The 13,893-nt window shown below is 39.3% G+C and overlaps 2 protein-coding genes across 6 annotated transcripts; both read right to left on the bottom strand.

Annotated features, from left to right (window-relative positions):
- Positions 1-1,866: 1,866 nt before the first annotated feature.
- On the bottom strand, positions 1,867-3,013 carry LOC103715859 (blue copper protein-like). The gene is made up of 2 exons (XM_008803625.4): positions 2,580-3,013; positions 1,867-2,491 (listed from the first exon to the last, which is right to left on the bottom strand). Exons 1-2 carry the CDS (start codon positions 2,827-2,829, stop codon positions 2,034-2,036), a joined length of 708 nt encoding a protein of 235 aa, XP_008801847.1. The 5' UTR covers positions 2,830-3,013; the 3' UTR covers positions 1,867-2,033.
- A 6,639-nt stretch (positions 3,014-9,652) lies between these two features.
- Positions 9,653-13,879, bottom strand: LOC120112191 (zinc finger BED domain-containing protein RICESLEEPER 2-like). Of its 5 annotated transcripts, none has more exons than XM_039130969.1 (3): positions 12,107-13,879; positions 11,068-12,008; positions 9,653-9,934 (listed from the first exon to the last, which is right to left on the bottom strand). In XM_039130969.1, the coding sequence occupies exon 1, from the start codon at positions 13,771-13,773 to the stop codon at positions 12,430-12,432; it is 1,344 nt and encodes a 447-aa protein (XP_038986897.1). In that variant the 5' UTR covers positions 13,774-13,879; the 3' UTR covers positions 9,653-9,934; positions 11,068-12,008; positions 12,107-12,429. The 5 variants fall into 5 exon arrangements, with proteins under 5 accessions (XP_038986897.1, XP_038986896.1, XP_038986898.1 ...); XM_039130968.1 differs by lacking the exon at positions 9,653-9,934 and adding an exon at positions 10,751-10,990; XM_039130970.1 differs by lacking the exon at positions 9,653-9,934 and having other exon boundaries at positions 10,751-11,201; positions 11,320-12,008.
- Between the last annotated feature and the right edge of the window lie 14 nt (positions 13,880-13,893).

Below are 13,893 nucleotides of genomic sequence, written 5' to 3'. Positions count from 1 at the left end.
ATGAGAAAATTGTTTCGAAGATGAAAGGACATTTTCCCAGATTGATGTGGCTCTTTGATGCATGCCCTGCATTTATGTCTGAGAGGTTGCTACCCATTCATTGTGCCTGATGTACTGCCTGAAGGAAGTAAAAGTCTTGGCTGCATGTTATCTGTGACTCTGTGTTTTATGATTCTTCATTGGAATAGGGTTTGAAGTGTTAATCAAATTGGTGATACTTTATAAACCACTAAAAGGCTCGTTATATATATATATATATATATATATTAAAATATTTTTTTGAAAAACTAATTTTTAAAAATATGATGCTTGAAAAAATGATTTTGCTGATCATAAAAAAGTAGTTCATTTCAAAATAACTTATATTTGGTTGAATATTTGAAAAAGTTGTGTGAAATATTTATTATCCTTAATAAAGAAAAGGATGGGTTTTGATGGATTAAGAATAGTTTTGGAAAAAAATCATAATTTTCAACCGGTGGAAACGTAAATTTTTCATGTCTCTCATTTTTTTTTATGAAGCATGAAAATCTTATTCTCATAAAAATATTACTTTTCTATCTCTGTCCTTTGAAAACTCCAATCAAATAAGAGGCATTTTTTCGTTTTTCAGTTGGCCACACTTTTCTTCTTCCTTTTTCTGCGAACCAAACGAATCCTTAGTGAAAGTATAGACAATTATATCCATGCATTCACAACGTAGTTTTTCCATACATATGTCATTGGTATTGTAGAAAGCTTGTATACTGATACTCCCTATTTCGATGCTGATTTATACTCTCATGTAATCCACAACATTGTGATAAACGTAGACCATCACTATGGGCCCTTGTATGTAGCCATGATGAAGTGGGTAGCCATGGTCGCAATAGGCTGTGCATATCGATTGCAGTGTGCTGACCAATTCCTTTAAAATTCACTCATGCTAGTCGTGTACTGCAGTGGGATGTTAAACAATTGAACCTAACTTCCATCTTTCTAATATACAATGGACAAGTGGGATAGCTGGCTGCTGCAATGGAGTTCGAGTTCCGGTGAGAATTAATGGTGTTACAAAGATTAGAGGTAATCTATCTATTTCCCGATTAGCTATTCGATCTCCAAATGCAAAGATTAGAGGAAAGATTTGAATGGCTAAGATGAACTTAGTTACCACAAATTATTTCTAGTTTGATAGCAGTCAAAATCCATAAAAATGTAAAAGGATTTATCGATTTAGCACTTACTATTGGCAGCAAACACAATAAGGGCCGGTAGCCGCACCCCTTTGCATTTGAGGGCCCTGAATTGATTGTTGAAAGATATTTATGTGCCCGGAAGCCCACAGATCTTCGATACTTCAATCATCAGTGCTAAGCTTAAAGCCATATGGAAGGACATCATCGATACGAGCTTTGTTCTCGATACGGACTACATCCTCCTCGAGAAAAACTCTACCATGATGATTAAGTGGATTCGAGATCGGCGCAACTCTACTGGCGCGATGATGCTGTTCCACGACATGCGTACTCTTGAGAAAGTATGATTTCTTTCGGACCACTCATGTCTTCCTCTTTTTTGCCTACTCTTTTTTCTGATTTTATTGGCTATACTAACATTCATCGTGTGTGCGACATCGTTGCAACAAAAAAAAAATATATTTATCAATTTTCTTTACAAATATTTTTATATAAATTGAAGAAAACAAAAACCCTTCTAAGAGAGAAACCTCAAGAAGACAGCCACCATGCTATCAGGAACAAAACAGCAATCTCCAATCACACTAATTCTACCCACCAGGCCAAAACTCGCTCCACCTCTCACCCACTGCCATTTAAATATTCTAAACTGGAAACAATGTCACTACTAAACAAAACAAATGTAATGTTATTAAAATGTCACTACTAATCCCGAAATTTTTATTATTATTCATGCCTGTGGATCCAGAACTAAAAAGTAAACAAAACAGAAATAAAATACTAGGTTTAAATATAAATTAAGCAACTGAAAAAAATGGAGGCCAGCTCAGCTCAACGCGGAATCCCGACCCCCTCTTACACCAAGAAAACGCCAAAAAAGCCCCAAAAAGCAAGTCCGCAGACCCCGCCACCGATCACCCTCGCCGGCGAAGCCCCATTGTAGAACCTCTCCCCCTGGTCGCTGGTCCCCGGGATCGTCGACGACGACGACATCGGCGGGGGCGACGGGTCCTTGTACGGCGGCGGCGGTGGCTGGCTGAGCGCCGGCGGCAGCCCTAGGCCGTGCGCCACCGAGATCTGGAACCGCATCCCCTGGAAGCACTGGATCCCGTCGTCCGCGTCCGAGAAGAAGTAGTTCAACCCCTCCTCCGTCAGCGGCACCGCCAGCGCCGCCGCAGCAGCCCCTCCGGGGCCACCAGCGGTGGGGGAGTAGACGAAGGTGTCGTCGCCGTTGTCCTCGTCGGTACTGCATTTCTGGTACGTCGTCTCATTCTTGGTCTGGATCACCCTCGCGTTCGCATTCGTGTTAAAAACTGCCAGACATTGGGGGAAAAAATTAGCTAAAAGCCGGATTTTAAAAGCGATCGATTTAGGACAAAAGGGGATGGAGGATTCTGGTACTGAGGTAATCGCCCAGAAAGAATTTCTGGGATTTGGCCCAGGCGGAGTAGTTGGTCGCGGAGGAGTTGGAGGAGGAGTTGAAGAGCCAGCCGGCGACGCCGCCGACAGTGTGGTTGGTGTAGGCCGGCGGTGAGTTGGCGGCGGAGGCCAGGGGGGCGGTGGCGGAGAAGAATACTGCCACGGCGAGGGCGGTTACGGCCAGCGACAGCACTGGGGAGCGGTGGGCCATCAAACCCTCGCTCCGATTCATCAGTGACGATGAATAGATCTAATGAGAAGGAAGTCTATTTAGTAGTGGGGGAGAGAGCTCTCTCTGGTGCTTTATTATATATATAAATAAGTTGGTGTTATTTTCCTACGAGTTTTTCAAAGTTCTCACGGTCATGAGGTAGGAAAGAGACTTGGTTCACGAAAAAAATTACGAAATTTGATTAAAATTTTAAAAAACAAAAATTAGTATTTTTATGAGAATAAAATTTTATATTTTATAAAAAATATAGGAAATATAAAAAAACTATTTTTAAGCCTGTATAAAATATTTTTACTAAGAGTACAATAAATATTTTATATATTTTTTTAAAAAATAAATACTCAACCATGTGATATTTTTTATAATTAATTAAATATACTAAAATTATTTTTTGAGACATTATATTTTTAAAAATTATTTTTTAAAAAATAAATATTTTAGTAAAAAAAATTGCTGACCAAACGAGTCGGGCTGGCTCAAGTGGGAGGCTAGTGAACGTGACGGCCCAATGGACCTGCTCCACCGGCGGGCCGGGCTCTGCCTAGGATACCATGTGGTTTTGTCAGACCCGAGTCTGATCCGGCCGTGGCCTTTGGGCCTACTTTTCAGGTCTGAGACGATTGCTTATCGGGCTTCGGACTTTTGGGCTTCGGATTTCCCCCGTCTTCTCCGCGATGCCGTCCGTCTCCTCTCCCCAACCCAGGGAGCACATCCTACCGACGACGACGCCGCCATCTACACCATGGGCGACGGGCGAAGAAGATGAGGAAGGGAACCACGGCGAAGGGTTTGGAGAGGGGGAGAGATGGGAGAGAGGTTTGAGGGGGTTGAGGTGGTGGTGGGAGAGGGATTGGGAGAGAGTGGGGAGGAAACGGGAGGATGTGTGGGCGGGGCGGAGGGAGGAGACGGGAAGAAGATGAAGAAGGGAACCGCAGGTGGAGGGTTTGGAGAGGAGGTGGATTTTGGGATTTGGGAAAAATTAGGGAGAAGTTGAAAGGAGATGGGAGGAGCGGGTGGAATGAAGATGAAAAGGGTATATTTTATGTGATATTTTAATTATAATATATATATATAATATTATAGAAAACTAAAAATACTGGATTCGGGCCGGGTCGATCTAAACTCGAGACCGGCCCGTTTAATGGGCGGGCTCTATTTTCAGGCCCGGCCTGACCCGTCGGGCTTAAAAACCAGGGCGGGGCCCATTTTTGACAAGTCGGGCTCAGGCGGACCTTGCGGGCTGCTCGAAGGATGCGCTTTAGGTACAAATTTGCAATGCAATCTGATACCATGTCTCTTTGAACCCACCTGCTATGGACAGCATATCTTTAGATTCGAAAATCACTCGTTAACCAGTTTTTCATGAACCAATTAATATTAGAGCTGATCATAGGCCAAGCTTCAAGCCTAAACTATATTTATTTGTTGTCGAATTTCAGACTGGGTAGGGGTGGCAGTCTCGTTGGGTTGGGTCGGATCGAATACTGGTTGAGTTGGATGTAAGTCGGGTTAAAAATTTGTGGGTCCTAACCTATCATGTCTATTAAGAAGGTCAAATATTCAAATCTAAATATGGCATACTTATTATATACGTAACTCGACCCGACCCACATAACTTGTTTATTAAACAGATTGAGTCATATTCAATAGATTAAACATGTTAATTGGAACTTTAATGGATTAAATAGATTTCGACGGATTAAATAGGTTAAACAGGTAAGGTTAAATGGGACAAAAATAAGTTAAGCAAGTTTTAAATGAATCAAAAGTCTAAATATGAACTTAGCCCATTTAATAAACAAGTTTAGAGAAGTTAACCCATTTATGATCCAAATTTATTTATGTTAAATCTAAATCTGCTTAAAGCAAATAGTTTGCCGGTCAGTTGATGGATCTGATTATAAATTACCATCTTTAGAATTGGATCTATTTAAAATTTGATATTTTCTGTCCTCAAGCTTGGCCTATGATCAACTCTACCTAATGTAGAATTTTATATTAGAATTCTAGATAGTGTGTTGTATGGTAGGCAGGTTTAAAGTACAAATCACTGTATCCAATTTATGAGCACTTAATATTTAGTTATGGAATAAATTTGGAAATGACAAGAGAAAGCTATTTGGTTAAGTTTGGAGGAATAAAACTTATTCTGTGGAATTGAAATATTATACTTCTAGTTTGAAAAATAAGTACAAAACATGGGTGTGTGCATTTGATATTTCTGGGAATTTGTAACAATTTGAATTTTATCGTACCAACAAAATTGCCCTCTTATTTTTTATTTACCTAGAGAGTGGATAAAAGCAACAAATGCAACAGAAGAGGATAACTTTTTTTATTCTACGGTACAACTCTATTGCACCAACTTATCCCTTGGCCGGGTATAAGGCGATTTCACCGGATAAAAAAATGGAATTTTGTTGCGTAACCATAGAATAAGAACCTGAGCCTTTTTCTGTTGTTATACCGCCCAACACTTACGTACATGGTTCTATTTGCTAAAAATGGCTGTGAATGGTAGGCAATGCATAACAAGGTCTTGGCATACTATAAGAAAGAGATTTTCGAAAGTCAAGTGTTTTCACGATTTGTGAGGGGTATACAAATAGATGGGCATATACATGTATCCACAACGCAAAGTTAAAATATCATTGAGAGTATTTGATTTCATATATTTTTTATTGAAATATAATAATTGATCAAAGAGAAGGAAGAATTTTTTTTTAGCCCATATACACTTGGAAGGATGCAGAAAGAATAAGGGACGTTCGAAAAGTAGGGTTCTATTCTGATCAACTTCTTAGATGCTTTTAATATTCCAGTCAACAGGTAAGCCCCCTAACAGCAAACTCATCATTATCTCGATGACATAACAATATTTATTATATTCTAACAATATTTATTTTATTATTTTTTTGTATATAATCATATTATTCGGTTGTACATCATATTCTTGTTGTACTTAATGCTCTGTATAAATACAAAGGCTCTCCAAAATCTGATGGTGAGAAAGTGATTGCAACTAGGGCTGCTAATGAGCCGAGCTGCTCGGGCTCGGCTCGGGCTCGGCTCGTTGGTCAAACGAGCCCGAGCCCGAGCCCGATATGAGGCTCGTTTACATTCGAGCTCGAGCCCGAGCTCGAGCCCGAGCAGCTCACTAGCCCAAACGAGCTCTAGTCTCCCACTAAAAAATCTTATTTCAGCAATATAATTTATAAAAATCTGACCACATAGAGAAAAATAGTCTGTTATCGAGGGCTCGAGCTCGGGCTCGTTCTAAAGCTCGTAATTGAAACGAGCTTTACAAGCTCAAGCCCGAGCCTTTGCTTTGCTAAGCAAGCCCGAGCTCGAGCCCAATATAGAGCTCGTTACCGAGCCCGAGTCCGATGAGGATGATAGTGTTATTTTGATGATTAACAAGCAATTATAAAGAGTATGTTATAAGTTAAATCGATACTTCATTTATAAGTCTGTTACTCTCAGTATATTTGTATAAATTGATAAAGATACATTTCATTGTTTATATGAATGAATCTAACCTTGAGATGCAGCAAAGTGTGGATTGAGTCGACCCAAAGGATGATTGGGTCGACCCCGGCACATCAAGAAAGCATTTGGCACACTTCTGCAAAAATGGCACAGATGAACAGTAAGTTGGGTCGACCCAAGGAAAGCATGAGTCGACCCAAACTTCAAGCTTCTCAACAACTCAGAAAATGGTTCTCTGAAAATACTGAGAGGGTTGACCCAAGATAAAGTTGAGTCGACCCAAGCTTGAGTCGACCCAAACCCTGAGAGGGTCGACCCAAAGGCAAGACAGAACAGATGACAGAAAAGGTTCTCTGGAAACCCTGAGAGGGTCGACCCAAGAAGAAGTTGAGTCGACCCAACTGAACCTTGAGTCGACCCAAAGAAATGTTGAGTCGACCCAAGTGAAGGAAGGCTGAATTGCAAGTTTCTGTGGTTCTGAGAGGGTCGACCCAAGGAAAGGTTGAGTCGACCCAAGTGAAAGTTGGGTCGACCCAAGGACAGGTTGAGCCGACCCAAGCACGGGCAGAAGCATAACGGCTAGTTGTGCAGAAGTGCTTTTTGGACTCCCAACGGCTATAAACGACTAGTTTCTTCAATCCAACGGTCAGGAAGGACTATTTGGAGGTTGGAGAAGTATTTAAGAGTAAGTATTCATCAAAGGAAGCAAGCTTTGGAAAATACATCAAGTGCATTCAAGAGAAAACCCTAGCAAGGCAAGCTTCATTCAATTGCTTCATTCCAAGAGCCAAAAGAAAGTGGTTGAGCAGATTCCAAGAGACATTAAGAGCTCCACCAACCCTTGAAGAGTGAAGCAATCTTGACAAAGAAGAGAAGAGCCTTATTAAAGGGATAACTATATTCTAAACTCTTCTTTGTTGCTCATAATTGTTTTATTTGCTCATTTAGGAGCTTTCATTCTTTACTTATCTACTCTTGTTGTAAGGTTTGTTGGTAAGCCCGTAAAACCAACGGTGTAGGTTGTTGGTAAGCCCGTAAAACCAACGTAGGTTGTTGGTAAGCCCGTAAAACCAACGTAGGTTATTGGTGAACCTGTAAAACCAATTGTGAAGGTTCGTTGGTGAGCCCGTAAAATCAACATAGGTTTTTGGTGATCTCGGAAAACCAAATTGTAAAGGTTTTGGATTGTGAGCCCGAAAAACAATCCTACTGTAATCTGAGGGATTATAGTAAAATTTTCAAGGGGACGCTTGGGGAGTGGACGTAGGTGCCTTGGGGTACATTGAACCACTATACATCGTGGTGTTTGTGTTGTGGATTCACTTGTGATTATTCTTGCATTATCTTTCATCTTTGCTATAGTTTAATTCATTGAAGTAATTTAAGAAAGCATTCACCGCACTCAACAAAGGATGTTTATAAAGCACTAAAAATTTAGAAAAACCCAATTCACCCCCCCCCCCCTCTTGGGTTGTCACCTTGGGCAACACCCGAGTCCGAGCCCGAGCTTCTGTGAAACTAGCCGAGCCGAGCTCTCCCAGGCTCGGGCTCGGCTCGGCTCGTTAACAGCCCTAATTGCAACTTCTTGCTTGGTATACAGAACCTATTGACTTGCAGCAACCTATCCAATGCATTTGGGGGCCTAAGGCGAACTCACTAAGAGGGGTTTTTTTCTTTCTCTTTTATCTTTGAGGTCTTTTCTTGGGCTGGCCTAAGGCAAACTCACTAAGGGGGGCGTTTTTTTTTTCTGTTTTGTCTTTGAAACTTTTCCTATGATGGGCTTTCTTTGGGCCGGGGCCTTAGGCGACCGCCTCAGTCGCCTAAGGATGGGGCTGGCCCTGCAACCTATCTAGCAGGCACCTTGTCTTCATCTATCGCATCATCTTCTCTGGAGACAATACACACCCCTACATTACCAGCTATATCTTCCATGCCACTACCATCCCCTACCTCTTTTCTTCCATTGGTCGATGTTCATCTTGATGGCCCCAACTATTCAGTCTGGAAGACATGCTTCAAGCCTTTTCTTTGTGTTACTCCTTGATCAGCTATGTGGATAGATCAATTTCCGCACCTTCACCTTATCTGCAATTAACTAATTCTGATCAAAATGTAAACAGTAAAAAAAAGCCCCAGTCTAGAATACCATCAATGGCTTGTATAAGAGCAGCTTATTCTTGAATAAATATTAAATTCCAAGGATGAAAATGGGTCAAGTCTACCCGTGACCTAACTTGGTATTGGCACGATTAGACTCCACCCAATTCATACTTGAAGACCATAGGTTGTGTTCAAAAATGGGTTCTAAGTCAAGTCGCAATCCAACCCAACCTGTATACTCGAGTGATCCAAATCCATTCTAAATCAGAACATTTTGGGTTTGGTTCGGTTGAGTTCATACTTGACCCTGACCCAATCTGAATGACTGAGTCTAAAATTCTTTCCATAGATTCGATCCAACCCAACTTGGTCGATTAATGGATTAGGTCTGGGTCCAAAATCATAACTTAAATATAAAAATAAGATCAGGTCGGGATCAAACATGTCTGGTCCAACCTAATCTATTTTCTATCTTTGATCCCATTGTTGCTCAAATGGTGGAGAGGCGGAGCTTCTAGTGGAGGATGACCCTCCTCGAGCTCTCAAGCTTCTGCTCCTCATTTTTGTGGTTTTCGAGGGCTTCGCCATTTATTGTGAGGTCAAGCTAATTGAGGAAGAATGGGAGTGTGAGAACTAGGGCTGCAAATGGGTCGGGTTGGGTCGGGTCCTAGGTGACCCCGATCCGACCCGGTTGCATGTTCGGGTCCTAATTTTGGACCCAGACCCGACCCGGTTGAAAAACGGATCGGGTCGGGTCGGGTCCATACCTACCCCGATGGGTCATTCGGGTCGGGTCGGGTCCGGATCTGGTCGGGTCCGGATCGGGTCCGGGTCGGGTCAGGGTCGGGTCCGGGTCGGATTTGCATTTTTAATTCAATATTTTGTCAACTCCAATACTCCATCACCGATTCACCAATTCACCATCAGGTGAAGCCTTTTGCAAGCTCAACAATTCCTCCTGAAAGGCTGGAAGCGTGAAAATAAAGATTGCAAGCTCAACAATTCAATATCTATTACATTCAAAACCGGTTCAGAATACGTTTCACCAAAAAAATTGAAGGCAAACTGATCAACCAGGTTTAGATCTAGCTTATTCAAAACACATTTATCCATCTATTACATTCAAAATAGGTTCAGATCTAAAACAAAATCAACTTGTCCAACATTGAGACTGCAAGTACCTGCATCTAAAACATTTGAACAGATGCAACTTTCCATCTAAAACATAAACATTTGAACAGTTGCAACTTGGAATTTGTATTCATAAAGAATCAAAGCTGGTTACAGTATTAGCATCACAGGATTTTTCAAAGCAAAATTCAACCCCATATGACAAAGGACAATCCAAACAACAGCATTACAACCTGGGTCACAGTTTTAGGATCACAATATTACAATTTACTACATCACAGCAAAATTCTACCCCATATGACAATCCAAAAGGATGCATCACAACATCAACATCATGTTCAGTGAAGATGACTTGTCCCATTAGTTAAGATAGATTACCACCATCCTGCATAAAGCAAAGAAGCAATATCAGTTTACGATCATTATACTATAAAATTATAAAATTTAAGCAAAGAAGCAACATCAGTTTACGATCATTATACTAAATTTTGAACATGAACTTCATGAATTCTACTAATTCAACTCAGTGCCTTCTGTTAACTTGATTCATCATAAATTCCCAATTGTATTTAGATACCTATCTCTTTTCAGCAGACTTCAGTCCACTTCGAGTTGATGTTGCGAAGATTAAAATTTAAGCACAATTTTCTTACTTCATAACGAGCAATAAAAAAAGTATTTTGCAGTCAACATATAATAAGATAATAATCAACAACAAGATAGTCTCAACTCTCAATGCAAGAGATGAGATGATACCTTTCCACAGAACTCACAGAAATACTTGGCATGCTGGGAGACTTCCATTTTCTTGATTTGCTTTCGCAAACTAGCACCATATCTGGTACCTGGATCCCAAGACATGACAATGAATCGGAGAAAATAGGCAACAGCTACTGCAATGGTAGAAATAGACAAGCAAAGGAAAACAGCTATGAAGAATTTGGTTACCATATTTGCCAACAATTCCAGCCTTCTTGGTTCACTTCGTCTGCATGAAGAAAAGAAGAAACAAAAAACACACTTGTCAGGAGGAGTCAAACACCTAAAGAATTATAACAACTTCTTTCTCAAACCATTCCAATTATTGATATCCACTAGTAAACATGAGACATACAGGACAAAGGCCAATAGACACTTCAATTCCACCACCTATGCACTAAGATGTAAGTTTATAATCAAAGCTGGTTACAGTATTAGCATCACAAGATTTTTCAAAGTAAAATTCAACCCCATATGACAAAGGACAATCCAAACAACAGCATTACAACCTGGGTCACAGTTTTAGGATCACAACATTACAATTTACTACATCACAGCAAAATTCTACCCCATATGACAATCCAAAAGGATGCATCACAACATCAACATCATGCAATTAACATCAACATCAAAATTCAGTGAAGATGACTTGTCCCATTAGTTAAGATAGATTACCACCATCCTGCATAAAGCAAAGAAGCAACATCAGTTTACGATCATTATACTATAAAATTATAAAGTTTAAGCATCAATGAGTACACTTTTATGTTTGTGCAGGAGCTTTGAAGTTATGCTGTCTTTGCTGGTTATGTAAACAGGTTTGTCATGCAATGTATACATCCTTCTAACTTGAACACATGGAATCATAAATTTCTCTTTGCTTGCACCTACATCTGATAGCAACATATATAATGAATCAATGATGCAAGTAGGTGGTCATGTCACATGAAATGATGCAAATCGGAGAATTCAAATGTAAGCATAATAATGAAGATGAACTCTACTACTTACCAGCATAAGTTAATCATCGATATTAATATCAACAATAAAATTCAACCCCATATGACAAAGGACAATCCAAACAACAGCATTACAACCTGGGTCACAGTTTTAGGATCACAACATTACAATTTACTACATCACAGCAAAATTCTACCCCATATGACAATCCAAAAGGATGCATCACAACATCAACATCATGCAATTAACATCAACATCAACATCAACATCAACATCAAAATTCAGTGAAGATGACTTGTCCCATTAGTTAAGATAGATTACCACCATCCTGCATAAAGCAAAGAAGCAACATCAGTTTACGATCATTATACTATAAAATTATAAAGTTTAAGCATCAATGAGTACACTTTTATGTTTGTGCAGGAGCTTTGAAGTTATGCTGTCTTTGCTGGTTATGTAAACAGGTTTGTCATGCAATGTATACATCCTTCTAACTTGAACACATGGAATCATAAATTTCTCTTTGCTTGCACCTACATCTGATAGCAACATATATAATGAATCAATGATGCAAGTAGGTGGTCATGTCACATGAAATGATGCAAATCGGAGAATTCAAATGTAAGCATAATAATGAAGATGAACTCTACTACTTACCAGCATAAGTTAATCATCGATATTAATATCAACAACAGTTTCGTAATCTTCAATCTTGTATTTTGTATGAGAAGGTGGATCATCTACAAATGAAGAAAATATGAAATTAAAAATCTCAAAGTTTTAAAGCACTAGTACAACTGATGCATGATAAAATTTATGAATGTTATAGAAATTGAACCTGCAAGATGAGGCAAGCTGTCTCGAAGCCAATCCTGTGTGCACACCAATACCTCAACCGTATTTGGAGATAGACTACTACGAAAATCATCCAAAACCCTGCCAGCAGTGCTAAAGGCAGACTCAGATGCAACGGTAGAAATGGGAATTGCCAAGATATCACGTACCATCCTAGACAATATTGGATATTTTGATTCATTGAATTTCTAATACTGTAGAATGTCAAAATTTTGATCTTCTAATGGATGAATCTGCTCCAAAAAATTAAATGGCATGTCATTTTTATTAGTATTATTGACTAATATTTTAATGTAAGCATCCAAATTAGAGATCGTAAAATACCTTCTCTTCCAAATAAGTCTCTAATTCTGACTTAGATGGTTGGGTAACTTGTACTCCATGGATGAATTCTTTATAGCCATGCAGAAAACGATTCTCATCTCTTCCACCATGGGATGTAGACACCCTCTCATCCACTTGATTAAGAAAGACATTTGTGCCATATAAAATTGCATAATTATCATACAAAGTTTGAAGAACATCATGCACTTTGTTGATCTCAAATGAAGCACGATCATCATTACCATGGATTGTCTGAAAGCAATATCTAATAAGATTCATCTTATGTCTTGGATCAAGGACAACCCCTACAGCAAGAATGTGAGAGCATTCCTTCCAATACTTGTCAAATTTTTCTTGCATCTTTAAAGCCATCATCATCACAACTGCATTTGAACTCCTAGATTCTTCAATCAAGAGCATATTTATTCTCCAAATCTCATAGAAATACAAATTTGCAGTTGGATTTTTTGTTTGTGAAAAAACTTCAGTTATAAGATGAAAAACCTTTAAGAAGTCACAAATAATGATGCCTTGAGACCAATCTTCCTCAGTTGGCGCACCTTCAAAATTAGGATCCCGGGCCACAAGTCGCATAAATACATCCTTGAATTGTATAGCATCATTTAACATGAGATATGTAGAATTCCAACGAGTAGGTACATCTAAGCATATCCGTTTTTTACCATTCATCTTGAATTGTTTCACAATTCCCATAAATAATTCCAACCTTCCTTGAGATGATTTTATATATTTAACAGCCTCGCGGATCCTATGAATAGCACCCTCCGCTACCTTCAACCCATCCTTCACAATCAAATTAAGAATATGTGCACAGCAACGCACATGAAAGAATTTACCATCCAAAAGTAAATCTTTTTTAAATTGTTTTTGAAGTTCTGTTGCTACAACTGTATTTGCTGACAAATTATCAAGAGTGATTGAACCCAACCTTTTCTCAATATTCCAAGATAAAATACAGTTAGCTATAGCATCACTAATGACTAAGCCTGTATGTGGTGAAGGAACCAACTTAAAATTGATAATATGCTTTTTCAGTTTCCAATCATTAGTGATATAATGTGCAGTGAGACACATGTATCCCAATGTTTGATTTGATGTCCACATGTCCGATGTTAAGCTGATTCTTCCACAGTTCATCTTGAACAAATCTTCAAGTCTTCGTTTTTCCTTTTCATAAATTTTAAAGCAATCAGAAGACAATGTTGTCCTTGAAACAATATGAAATTCTGGTCTAAGGTTCCTAACAAAGGTCTGAAATGCTGGATGTTCAACTGTTGTAAATGGCATCTCTTGTAGAATTACCATCTTTGCAAGGTCCTCACGACTTCTTTCCTGATCAAATGAATAGGGAACTAACTCGTTCAATGGAACACCATCTTTTGAAGTCACGGTGCCTATTAATATTTTCTGTTTCTTATTATTATA

Source organism: Phoenix dactylifera, chromosome 10 (assembly GCF_009389715.1).
Source record: "Phoenix dactylifera cultivar Barhee BC4 chromosome 10, palm_55x_up_171113_PBpolish2nd_filt_p, whole genome shotgun sequence".
NCBI classification, from domain to species: Eukaryota; Viridiplantae; Streptophyta; class Magnoliopsida; order Arecales; family Arecaceae; genus Phoenix; species Phoenix dactylifera.
The sequence above is the reverse complement of the archived record's forward strand: the minus strand, read 5'-3'. Positions and strand labels throughout refer to the sequence as shown.